This window comes from Pimephales promelas, chromosome 24 (genome assembly GCF_988280905.1).
Source record: "Pimephales promelas chromosome 24, fPimPro1.hap1.1, whole genome shotgun sequence".
Classification (NCBI taxonomy): Eukaryota; Metazoa; Chordata; class Actinopteri; order Cypriniformes; family Leuciscidae; genus Pimephales; species Pimephales promelas.
In genome coordinates, this window is record NC_142792.1 from 16,279,725 (window position 1) to 16,292,510 (window position 12,786).

At 42.8% G+C, this 12,786-nt stretch overlaps 1 protein-coding gene across 29 annotated transcripts in view; it reads right to left on the reverse strand.

Moving 5' to 3' along the window:
- Positions 1–12,786, reverse strand: part of celf2 (cugbp, Elav-like family member 2) — a 163,465-nt gene that overhangs the window by 96,393 nt on the left and 54,286 nt on the right. For 24 of the 29 annotated variants that reach the window (XM_039668594.2, XM_089126712.1, XM_039668590.2 and 21 more), the window contains exon 1: positions 5,003–5,272. The exons of 4 other annotated variants lie outside the window; for them this stretch is intronic. In XM_039668594.2, coding sequence (XP_039524528.1) covers positions 5,003–5,145 — 143 coding nt within the window. In that variant the 5' untranslated portion in view covers positions 5,146–5,272. Of the gene's footprint in view, positions 1–5,002; positions 5,273–12,786 lie in introns of those variants that run through there. One more of the 29 variants, XM_039668587.2, reaches the window with a different exon arrangement.

Below are 12,786 nucleotides of genomic sequence, written 5' to 3' on the forward strand. Positions count from 1 at the left end.
TTCAGGGTTATAGCCTGAATATTTTTTTCTTGCCGTCAACCTGTTTACTGCACTACCGTTGTCTCGCATTACTGTGAGTAGAGAGTTGCCAGCGGTTATTTTAATGACAGTAGACCATTGCGAACACACATAAAGGTGCAATATGAATAACCTGGATTGTTCCTGCTGGAGTAAGGTGAAACTATATGGTGAACGTTAAGTAGAACATATTCCTGGACCAACTGTCGATCCTGGAACAACATTCCAATCAACCAATCAGATTTGAGGGATATGTTTACAGGTAATGTCAATTATGGGCATACAACAAGGTTTAGGGGCTTCTACACCATTCTTATTCTCCTTTCCTTTCAGGCAGCCGCTGTCTGATGATTTAGCTAAATCTGTGAATCTTTAGACACACGTAGCTTCACATACTGTATATGATGGTTGAAATATTGTATAGGTAATCTGGTGCATTATATTGATAACCTTCAGCGAATGCAGGGCTGAGCTCTCTGGCTGCGCCCCCCTTCAGCCTGATTTTCTTGGGGTCCTTGTTCTTTGTCTCTCTCTCTCTCGGTCTCACACCTTCTCTCTCTTTCTCTCTTTCTGTATGCCTCTCCCCCATGGGTCTGGACCCAGCTGGCCTATAACACGTATTGATTGACCATGTAGGAGGAGAGCAAGGAGACAAGAGAGAAAGAGAGAGGGAGAGAAAGGCAAGCCCGGCAGGCTGCAATACACGGAGACAAAAATAGTACACCAGGAGTTCAAACCGCACAGCGAGAGTGTGAGAGAGTGAGAGAGAGAGAATAAGAAAGAGTTGGGGGCAGGGAAGGTAGTTAGATGGAGGATAAAGCGAAGGAGAACACGCTAAAGATGGCAGATATAGGGCGGGATGTATTAGGGGAGGTCTTAAGAAAACCGAGGAAGCATAGGAGCCACAAAGGGAGGTTCTTGCGAGCAACTTAAAATGACAAATGCGCTCCTTCTCCATCACTGGTTTCAACTGTATTTTTGAAGGGTGGACTTTTTAGATTGGAACGACTAAGCCTAGGAACTGCTGACATCCCTTACAGCACCTCTAAAAAACAAAAGACTCAAACCGGCACAAGTCAGCATAGCCCGATTGTAAAAACGTGCCTCTGGCAGAAATGTACCTTTAAATCCAATTCACTGAAAAGAGAACTACAGGCAACAACTACTTTTTCAACTTATGATTATAGGAGCATGGTCCCTTGCACAATACTACAGTATGTTACGACCTCAAAACACTTTTACCAAATTGCATTTTGATGTTTCGATCACATTATCAACTCGGTAGTTAAAAACGAACATATAGTTCATAATTGGATGAGCGATATTTATATCCAGTATATGCACATCGCATGTCGGTCGGTCGGTCTTGACAACCATAAACATCTATCCTTCAGTCCTGCTTAGTGACAGAAATTTAGATATATTGCGATAACCAAATCTCTACCTTCTGATGCATTTGCTGCACAATATATACGTCAGCCCTAGCATTTTAGCCATGCATGTATTTGACATAATGGCTGTCAGCGGTATGTCAGAAGAGTCTGTTTTGCCTCATGAATATTTAATTAACTCATGGATTATGTAAAGCAGTGAGCGTGCTCATTTGGGTGAGAGCACCCACATACGTACGCATACTCTCAGTTACGGTCAAATTCATACTATAGATATTTTGCCTCAAGTCATATCAGATCCACACATAGATGCACATGACCTAATGAATTTGTTCATATCATAGGAACAGTGTGTTCTAGACCAGATGCAAATAATTCTAATTAAAAGGACAAAGTGAGAATTACCACTATTCCATTAAAATTGTCCAAAATAATCCCTTTACATAATAATCACATTGATTAGACTTGGAAATCCTAATATGCTTTTCTTGGGATTTTCACATTTACAAGTGAAGGGTAAAGGCTACTTCACGACCAATTTGAAAGTTCTGTGCGACTGTTCTGTCAGAGATATTGCATGTTAAGATGGCTTAAGGCTTGATTCGGTTCACAAAACATGTCTGAATTAATTGTTTATGAATTTATCGAGTTTAACTCAGTGTCTCAATGATTTGGGTGCAACGGTTATCATATAAAGATTATCAATGAATAATGATATTCATTTTGGCAAGTTTTAGATTCTGCATTGCAATATACGGTTCAATGGTCTTTGCATTGGTACAATATTATGGTGAGAATCTGAAGTCAACCATTTGAACTGTCAACATGTTTCCAACTAGGCTACCAATCAGAATAACAACACACGTGGTTAAATGACACATTTGACTGTAACTATCATCCACTTGAGTATTGTGGTTTGCTAGAGAGTGCATGTAAGCCTATCACTCTAATCTGGGATCACTAGCCTGGTAAATCTTCTACATTAACTCGACCTCAGTTGTTTGCATTATCACCATGGCAACCAGCAGCAATGCTATCACATGATATCAACAGCATATCGTATTCCATCAGACTCCCCTAATATACATTTCTGTCGTATTGATCCAGAACTAAATCTGTCTCCTAAATCATAAAACACTCCAACATTCAAACTAAAGGCCCGTTTCTGCTTCCCACTCTCCCAGAATGCCAACCTCGGAGTGATTGTTGCCCAGTGCAGTGAACCTTACTGGTTTAATTGAACATGTCTTGTGTTGCAAAATTGGAGTTTAAATAAAGTTGCCATTTCTCTCCAAGTCCTACATTCATTAAAGAGCCTTTTGCTCCGTTCCTTTCTCTATCCATCTCCCCCCCGTTCCTTTGTTTCAACATCTCTCCCCCCGTTTCCCTCATTAAAGCGGGACCCTGAGAGCGCCGGTCACTGCTTCTCATTTATTTTCATTTGAAACTCGCGCAGCTTCGCTGAGCCACAGCTCGACGCTGGGCACCTAGGGACAGGTCATTCTCCTATAACACAAAACCACCCATTTCTGCAACACGCTCGCGCACATATCCCAGAATGCACACTTGCCACAGACACACACAGACACAACCGCCATCGCCTTGTTTTTACCATAATGAAAGGCTTTCCAAGCCACTAATTGCAGAGTACAAACTCCAATGGTTGTAGCGGAAAGTCGGCAGTGCTGCACGAGTGGTTTTAGGAAGAAAGTGGAAGCCTTTATGACAGTCCTGGTGTTATCCATAATAGCTTAACCCTTAAATATCCTGTACGAAACACATCATTTATAGCTTTGTCCGCTAAAGTCACACTCATACAAGCTGCACTTGATAATCCAGCGAGCTGCCTGTCTACTCCACATCATAAATTTAAACTAAAAATGCTGTCTAAGCAGGCAGCTCTTCAGGTTTTTGTCCAAACATGATGTCTGGGCTGGCCGTTCATCAGGTTTTGAGACTCTGACGTCCATAATCGAAAGTCTAGGTAGGCAGACCATCGTTTCGAAACATAAACAGCATAAAAGAAACGTTTCATATACGTTCAAAATCAGTAATATTACACAATACTCAATAGTAAATAAAGTCATTGGATTTCTAGACACCATTACAGTACATTCGGCATCATACGGATTGAAGTTGAAACTCAACGGCATAAATCGATGCGAGTCCTCAGCGGACGAAGCATTACATCAACCGCCAGAGGCATACGCAATAGCTTCTTTTACAGTCCCAGCATGTATGGTTTTCCCTTGAACGTGGCCCTTCGTGTAGCTCCATAAATCATTTTTGCGTCAAATAACGATAAACGTTCTCAAGTCCGTAGATTCAGTCCCAGTCGCCTTGGGGTACATTTGTTAATATTAGAAATTTTCGTGGTTCTCTAATGAGAATGCTTGTGTGTGATGTTTATGGCACGCTTACATTTGACATTTCTTTATTGGAGGAGGTTGAGTTATAGCCAAGGTATGTGTGTGTGTGTGTGTTACAAGAAGACCTGCCCACAGTCATTGGAGAGATTCATGTTCCTTGGGGGCTATTTTAAAAGCCATTGAGCACAAGTACAATGAATGAGTAAAAGGCCATAAATCTACTCTTTAAACCAACATGGCCGCCTCTCTGGCCCAACTAATGCCCTCACACCCCATTACACTCCGCACATTAAAAGCCTGCGTTATTAACTGCCCATAACCCTGGGATAAAAACCAACCCGACACGGCCCGATTAGCACCCTTCTCCGGTTTTAAAAAATGGCCAGAGACAGAGATGAGAAGAGAGGTAGAAAGTGAGTGACAGCCTCATTGTTGGGGCGTCCCATTGTTGAGAATGCTTTCAGCGCTACCCTCCTTCCATCTCTCCACAGACTCCCCCCCCACCCTTTTAAATCCAATCGTCAGAGAGGCGTGCAAACAAAAGCAGACATCTTTCTAGTGGCGGGACGGGGCTTAACCCGTCCTGCTCATCCCTCTCTTTGTTTAATGCGATTATTGCATCCAAACAAACTCAGAATTTAGGTCCTCGCAAGTGTTTCTGCACACTTAAATGTAGGCATAGATACTGAGGTGATTTATTACGGATTAAGACCGCTCGTACGTGCAATAAGTGCAATAAGGGAGGACAGTGATTTGCATGCACAATTTTATTATAATGAATTTGATGTCTCTTTCTATCACACTGTTTCGCTTGCACACACACACATTATTCTGCATTATCTCTAAATACTTCCCAATAGCTGTATCAACTCTTCAGTTTGTAAAGAGACTCCAAACGAACCGTAGGGGATGAGAAATAAGAGAGGGGAACGTTGCAAGCTGTGCATTTCTACGGTTGGCAAGACGAGTGCCGACGGTACAGCACAGACGGGGTCCCGCAATTTGACAAAAACACAACTGCATGCAAGCACAGCTCAAACGGCCTACAATCGGCATGTCAACGAACCAAGCCAACAAAACCGCAGGCTTCCCTCAACAAAACATTCCTGAAATGGCTCGCTGCATGCCTGCAGCTATGAGCGGCAAACCTTTCGGAGATACCCTGATCTGTGTGTGTGTGTGTGTGCATGTATGCCTTTGTGTTCTGTCCAGGGACAGCGTTACCTCAGCAGCAGTTCTTCTGTGCTCCTCATGGAGACAGCGCTGTTCGCGGTAGACGAGTATCGCATGCTGTCCACACACACACTCGGCACAAAGCCCAGCTCAGACGAGTGCTCCAACATCGCCGTTACTCCGAATGCAAGCATGCACTACACACGCACACGATCCTTGTGCTTTCAGTTGTGGAGGGGTGTACGCTGGCCCTTCCTCTGGCATCTGAATCCTCTCTCTCTCTTTCTCTCTCGCAGTAACACTCCCACCCATCCACCCTCACTGGCTCCCTCCTCCTTCCTCTTGTCCCTCCCCTGCTCCCGTCTGATTCACTGGGCTGTGATAACCCTTTCTGACAGCTCATGTTGTTTTTGGGCCACAGCTAGTGCTGTTAGCCTGGTGCTGGCTAGCATTGAGAAGCCTGCTGTTGTCCAGGATGCCCAACACCCCAGAGGACAGCTCGTATCTTGTATCCATGTGAGAATAACAACTAAAGAAAAGCTGTTTAAACAATTAGACTCTCAAGAGCATCCAACTTTACGCTCATTTTCTTTGTCAACATAGGCAAAAAGGAAAAGTTGCAGAGATGGGATGCAATAATGTGTCTTCTGTGAATGACTCCAAGCACGCTAAAATAGGGACTTCTTTATATATAAATAGTGAAGAACCAAAAGCTAAGTGAAATAAATGAGTGGACATAAAGAGTGATTCGCTTAAAGCACACTGTAAAAAAAAATATTGTTGGTTTAACTTTTACAATTTTTAGTTCATTGAACTGGAAAAATTGAGTTAATACAATGAAGGAGATTTAATCATACAATGAAGATTGATTTAATCATCGGAAACTCAAAATATTATGTTATCTGAACTACATAAATTATTTAAGTTAATTTGACAAAAGAAAAAAAATGTGATTACAAATCATAAAAATATTTCTTTACAGTGCAGTGTCTCTCAATTTCAGCACGCAGGACCCTCATCCCAGAAAATGTCTCTCTATTTAAAGGATTAGTTCACTTTTGAAAAAACTTTTGCTGATAATTTACTCACCCCCATGTCATCCAAGATGTCCATGTCTTTCTTTCCTCAGTCGAAAAGAAATTTAGGTTTTTGATGAAAACATTCCAGGATTTTTCTCCATATAATGGACTTCAATGGGAACCAGACAGTCCAAGGTCCAAACGACAGTTATAACAGTTTCAGATGCAGCTTCAAATGTCTTTAAACGACACCAGACGATGAATAAAGGTCTTATCATTCGAAACGATCGGTTATTTCAAAGCTTATTCCAAAAATGTAACTGCCTTGCTGTATTCTGTGAGGCGCGTTTGCAACGTCACGTAATACGTAATTACGTTCAAAAGGTCACGGGCGACGTAGCCGGAAGTACAGAGTCAAAATCGTCTGACATCGTTGTTTTACCTTTTAATTCCTTTTTTGTAAACGGCGTTTGAGTTAGTTTTCACGTTCAACCTATACGTTCAACTTGTAAACACTCTGACTCTGTACTTCTGGCTACGTCGCCCGTGACCTTTTGAACGTAATTACGTATTACGTGACGTTACAAACGCGCCTCACAGAATGGAGCAATGCTAGCATTTGTCCTTAGAAAAGTAACATTTTTGGAATAAGCTTTGAAATTACCGTTCGTTTCGCATGATAAGACCCTTATACATCGTCTGGTGTCGTTTAAAGACATTTGAAGCTGCATCTGAAACTGTTATTAACTGTCGTTTGGACCTCCAACCGTCTGGTTCCCATTGAAGTCCATTATATGGAGAACAATCCTGGAATGTTTTCATCAAAAACCTTTATTTCTTTTCGACTGAGGAAAGAAAGACATGGACATCTTGGATGACATGGGGGTGAGTAAATTATCAGCAAAAGTTTTTTCAAAAGTGAACTAATCCTTTAACACACTAACAAGCTGATGAGTTGAATCAGGTGTTTGGATAAATTTATCAAAACACTGTAAAACAAAACATTTTCAAGATTTGTTATCACAACATTTTTTTCTTTTGTCAAATCAACTTAAATAATTTATTTAGTTTAGATAACTTATTATTTCGAGTTTCTGATGATTAAACCAATCTCCTTCATTGTATTAAGTCACTTTTTCCAGTTCAATCAACTTAAAATTTTAAGGCAACAGGTTACTTTAAGTTAAACCAACAATATGGACTAAAATTAAGACATACTGGCTTAACCCTTAAATTGCATAAATGCTTTGCCAATAAGTTTTTAGCGTCCTGGATCTATATCTAACAGGGATGGATCTCTACCTGTCCCTATACTATAAAACTCTTCTGATTAAAGTAAAAATTAAAGAAGGATAAATTAAAGTATTAGCTTTTGTAGCTTGGAAGGGTTCGGTTTGAGCAGATGTTTTATACCATCATCACTGTCCTCGTCAGAGCTCATTTCCCAGTACATTCAGCATCTGGCTCATATTCGCCATCTCAAACATATTCTTAAAACTAACTAACTTTTAACCACTGACAGCTTCTTGACAGATCCACCATCAAGTGACAGCGACACTAATATTTGCTCTGCAGTAAATTGCTGAACCATTTCAAGTTTTGCTGATGATGCTTCCTATTTTTTTTGTTTTCTGCCTGTGGCAACCATTACTGAAACGTCACTTCATCATTGTGGATCAGAAATTGACAACATGTGAATTGCACTTATTCAATCATCAAAGATAAAAAATATGAGCAGTTCTGAGCAGTTTCTCCTGTTCAGCGTGCCAAGTTTTGAGACATGCTTCCAGGTTAGGTTGTACCTCAGTGCTACTCATGCTGTTTTTTTTTCTTCCTCTCAGAGACAACACAACAGGCTTTTTGAGGACCATTGTTTTGATGAATTACTTCTGCGATGGGAATGCAGAACATCACCAGGGACGTGGATTAGTTTAAACGAGGGTTCTGAGTGTGCGTTCTATGTGTATTGTATTCTAAGAAGCCCATTTGTTTTCCCAATAGGAACATTTCGCTAAATAGTCACACTCATCTGGAAATAACCTCTTGTCATTGCTCTTTCGTTTCACCATCTGTTCCTTCCCCTCCATATCTCTCGTTCTCTCCATTCCAGAAAAAACATTTACCTCTTCTCTCTTTAAATGTCTCCTCCTTTCACAAGTTTCTCACTCTCTCTCCCTCTTCCAAATGTCTTCCAGATATGCCTGTTTAAAAATGCATTGTGTTTATTACGGCTTATGAATGTTTAATCGCCAGAAAAACACATCAGAGGATCAAGGGCACCGATTCATTAAAGGACAAAATTTCGTGTTGCACCTTGCACAATTGGCTACGATCATTCATAACACTTGCAATAATTGCCAAAGTAATTTGTTTACCAAACACCTGCGGTCCTGAGGTGCCCCGTTAATGTCCTATGACTGTCCCTGCAATAGATGCCATCACTTCAAAAAAGTCTTTTCCTTCAATGCTGATCTGCATTATAGTGACCATAGTGATTTCAATTACAGATGTCATGCAAATAAAATTGGTTAGAGGCGTAAAACAACCAGTTCCAAACGTCTATCTGCTCCATCTGCCGCCTCTTTTCCTTTTCTCTCTCTTTGTCAGCCCCTCTTCCAGTCTCACATGTGCTAGTCACTATAAATGTAATGGTTGTCCAGCGGGGAGTGTTTCTGAGTGGCAGGCATATAGTCAGGGAACTTAACGGCTAGATGAAAATGCCAAATGTATTACTGATCAATTCTAGTTCATTTTTTGGCATTTGTTTTGCAACATGAAAATCTACGTCTGTCTGCTACTGAAAGCCAAAGACAAATTAAAGCTGCAAGCAGCGATGGGCGGGCCCTCGCACCTGTAGCACGTTGGGGTCTGAGGCGGCCGCGTTGCATTTTCTGCAGCTCAGCCAGTGCGGCTGTGTATTTACTACGCTGCTTCGTTAAAGGTCACTTCCTGTTGCCAGCAGGTGGCACTATGACTGTGGGTGAATGTCGGAATGTAGATTTGTTCAGGGTGGGACTCTTGTCAAAGGTGTAAAATTTCATGCATATCTGGGCTTTTACAGTCAAGTTACTACAACTTCCTGTTTCAGACGAATCATCGACGCCAGGGACACGCCCATCGACGAAAACCCGCAGATAGCACAACTTTACATCGTCAATGCCTTTAGAAGGCACAGCAGAAATGTGAAGTCGATCCGACTAAAGCCCTAGGAGGAGTTAGTTAAAGTACGTAATGAGTAAATCATCCAAAAATGGCAGTAAAATTAGAAATGGCCGACTTCCTGTTGAGTTTAAGGCATCGCTCCAAGAGGCTGTTTTGTGTGTCTGTCCATGGTAGATGTACCACAGAAATTTCTTACATGTCGGTCAAACATGCGGCGGGGGCTGCTTTGTTAAAGGCCACTTCCTGTTGCCAGTAGGTGGCACTATGACTGTGGGTTAATGTCGGCATGTAGATTTGTTCAGGGCGGGACTCTTGTCAAAGGTGTAAAATTTCATGCATATCTGGGCTTTTACAGCCAAGTTACTACAACTTCCTGTTTCAAGGCGAATCATCGACGCCACGGACACGCCCATCGACGAAAACCCGCAGATAGCACAACTTTACATCGTCAATGCCTTTAGAAGGCACAGCAGAAATGTGAAGTCGATCCGACTAAAGCCCTAGGAGGAGTTAGTTAAAGTACGTAATGAGTAAATCATCAAAAAATGGCGGTAAAATTAGAAATGGCCGACTTCCTGTTGAGTTTAAGGCATCGCTCCAGGAGACTTTTCTGTGCGTCTATCCATGGTAGATGTACCACAGAAATTTCTTACATGTCGGTCAAACATGCGGCGGGGGCTGCTTTGTTAAAGGCCACTTCCTGTTGCCAGCAGGTGGCGCTATGACTGTGGGTGAATGTCGGCATGTAGATTTGTTCAGGGTGGGACTCTTGTGAAATATGTAAAATTTCGTGCAGATCTAGGCATTTACAGCCAAGTTACTACAACTTCCTGTTTCATGGCGAATCATCAACGCTTCGGACACGCCCATCGACGAAAATGCGCAGATAGCACAACTTTACATCGTCAATGCCTTTAGAAGGTACAGCAGAAAAGTGAAGTCGGTCCGACTAAATCCCTAGGAGGAGTTCGTTAAAGTACGGAGTGTGTAAATCGTCCAAAAATGGCCTCCAAATTCAAAATGGTGGACTTCCTGTCAAGTTTAGGGCATCGCTCCAAGAGGCTGTTTTGTGCGTCTGGTCATAGTAGATGTACCACAGAAGTTTCGTACATGTCGGTCAAACAAGCGGCGGGGGCTTCTTCGTTTAAGGTCACTTCCTGTTGCCACTAGGTGGCGCTATGACTGTGGGTGAATGTCGGCATGTGGATTTGTTCAGGGTGGGACTCTTGTCAAATGTGTAAAATTTCGTGCAGATCTGGGCATTTACAGCCAAGTTACAACAACTTCCTGTTTCATGGCGAATCATTGACGCCACGGACACGCCCATCGACGAAAACACGCAGATAGCACAACTTTACATCGTCAATGCCTTTAGAAGGTACAGCAGAAATGTGAAGTTGATCCGACTAATTCCCTAGGAGGAGTTCGTTAAAGTACGGAGTGTGTAAATCGTCCCAAATCGGTCGCCAAATTAAAAATGGCGGACTTCCTGTCGAGTTTAGGGTATGGGTTCTTGAGGCTTTTTTGTACGTCTGGTCATGGTAGATGTACCACAGAAATTTCGTACATGTCGGTCAAACATATGGCGGGGGCTGCTACGTTAAAGGTCACTTCCTGTTGCCAGCAGGTGGCGCTATGACTTAGGGTGAATGTCGGCATGTAGATTTGTTCAGGACGGGACTCTAGTCAAATGTGTAAAATTTCGTGCAGGTCTGGGCATTTACAGCCAAGTTATTACAACTTCCTGTTTCATGGCGAATCTTCGACGCCACGGACACGCCCATCGACGAAAACGCGCAGATAGCACAACTTTACATCGTCAATGCCTTTAGAAGGCACAGCAGAAATTTTAAGTCCATCCGACTAAATCCCTAGGAGGAGTTCGTTAAAGTACGGAGTCTGTAAATCGTCCAAAAATGGCCGCCAAATTCAAAATGGCGGACATCCTGTCGAGTTTAGGGTATGGGTTCTTGAGGCTTTTTTGTGCGTCTTGATATGATACACGTCCCCACCAAATTTCGTGCATGTAGGTTGAACGTGGACGAGGGGCTAATTTTTTCCAATTTTCTAGGTGGCGCTATCGTGCCATTTTGCCCCGCCCATCCGCGAAACCCACAAAATACAAAATTTTTCACCAGTCCTGACATGCGTGCCAAATTTGGTGAGTTTTTGAGCATGTTGCGGCCCCGAAAATGGCACTTACTTTGCAGAAAAAAGAAAAAAAAAAAAAAAAAAAATTAAAGCTGCAAGCAGCGATGGGCGGGCCCTCGCACCTGTAGCACGTCGGGGTCTGAGGCGGCCGCGTTTCATTTTCTGCAGCTCAGCCAGTGCGGCTGTGCATTTGCCACACTGCTTCGTTAAAGGCCACTTCCTGTTGCCAGCAGGTGGCGCTATGACTGGGAGAATGTCGGCATGTAGATTTGATCAGGGCGGGACTCTTGTCAAATGTGTTAAATTTCGTGCAGATCTGGGCATTTACAGCCAAGTTACTACAACTTCCTGTTTCATGCCGAATCATCGACGCCACGGACACGCCCATCGACGAAAACGCGCAGATAGCACAACTTTACATCGTCAATGCCTTTAGAAGGCACAGCAGAAATTTGAAGGCGATCCGACTAAAGCCCTAGGAGGAGTTAGTTAAAGTACGTAATGAGTAAATCATCCAAAAATGGCGGTAAAATTAGAAATGGCTGACTTCCTGTTGAGTTTAGGGCATCGCTCCAAGAGACTTTTCTGTGCGTCTGGACATGGTAGATGTACCACAGAAATTTCGTACATGTCGGTCAAACATGCGACGGGGGCTGCTTCGTTAAATGTCACTTCCTCTTGCCACTAGGTGGCGCTATGAATGTGGGTGAATGTCGGCATGTAGATTTGTTCAGGACGTGACTCTTGTCAAATGTGTAAAATTTAGTGTAGATCTGGGCATTTACAGCCAAGTTACTACAACTTCCTGTTTCATGGCGAATCATCGACGCCACGGACACGCCCATCGACGAAAACGCGCAGATAGCACAACTTTACATCTTCAATGCCTTTAGAAGGTACAGCAGAAATTTGAAGTTGATCCGACTAAATCCCTAGGAGGAGTTCGTTAAAGTACGGAGTGTGTAAATTGTCCCAAATCGGTCGCCGAATTCAAAATGGCGGACTTCCTGTCGAGTTTAGGGTATGGGTTCTTGAGGCTTTTTTGTGCGTCTGGTCATGGTAGATGTACCACAGAAATTTCGTACATGTCGGTTAAACAAGCGGCGGGGGCTGCTTCGTTAAAGGTCACTTCCTGTTGCCAGCAGGTGGCGCTATGACTTTGGGTGAATGTCGGCATGTAGATTTGTTCAGGGCGTGACTCTTGTCAAATGTGTAAAATTTCGTGCAGATCTGGGCATTTACAGCCAAGTTACTACAACTTCCTGTTTCATGGCGAATCTTCGACGCCACGGACACGCCCATCGACGAAAATGCGCAGATAGCACAACTTTACATCGTCAATGCCTTTAGAAGGCACAGCAGAAATTTTAAGTCGATCCGACTAAATCCCTAGGAGGAGTTCGTTAAAGTACGGAGTCTGTAAATCGTCCAAAAATGGGCGCCAAATTCAAAATGGCGGACCTCCTGTCGAGTTTAGGGTATGGGTTCTTGAGGCTTTTTTGT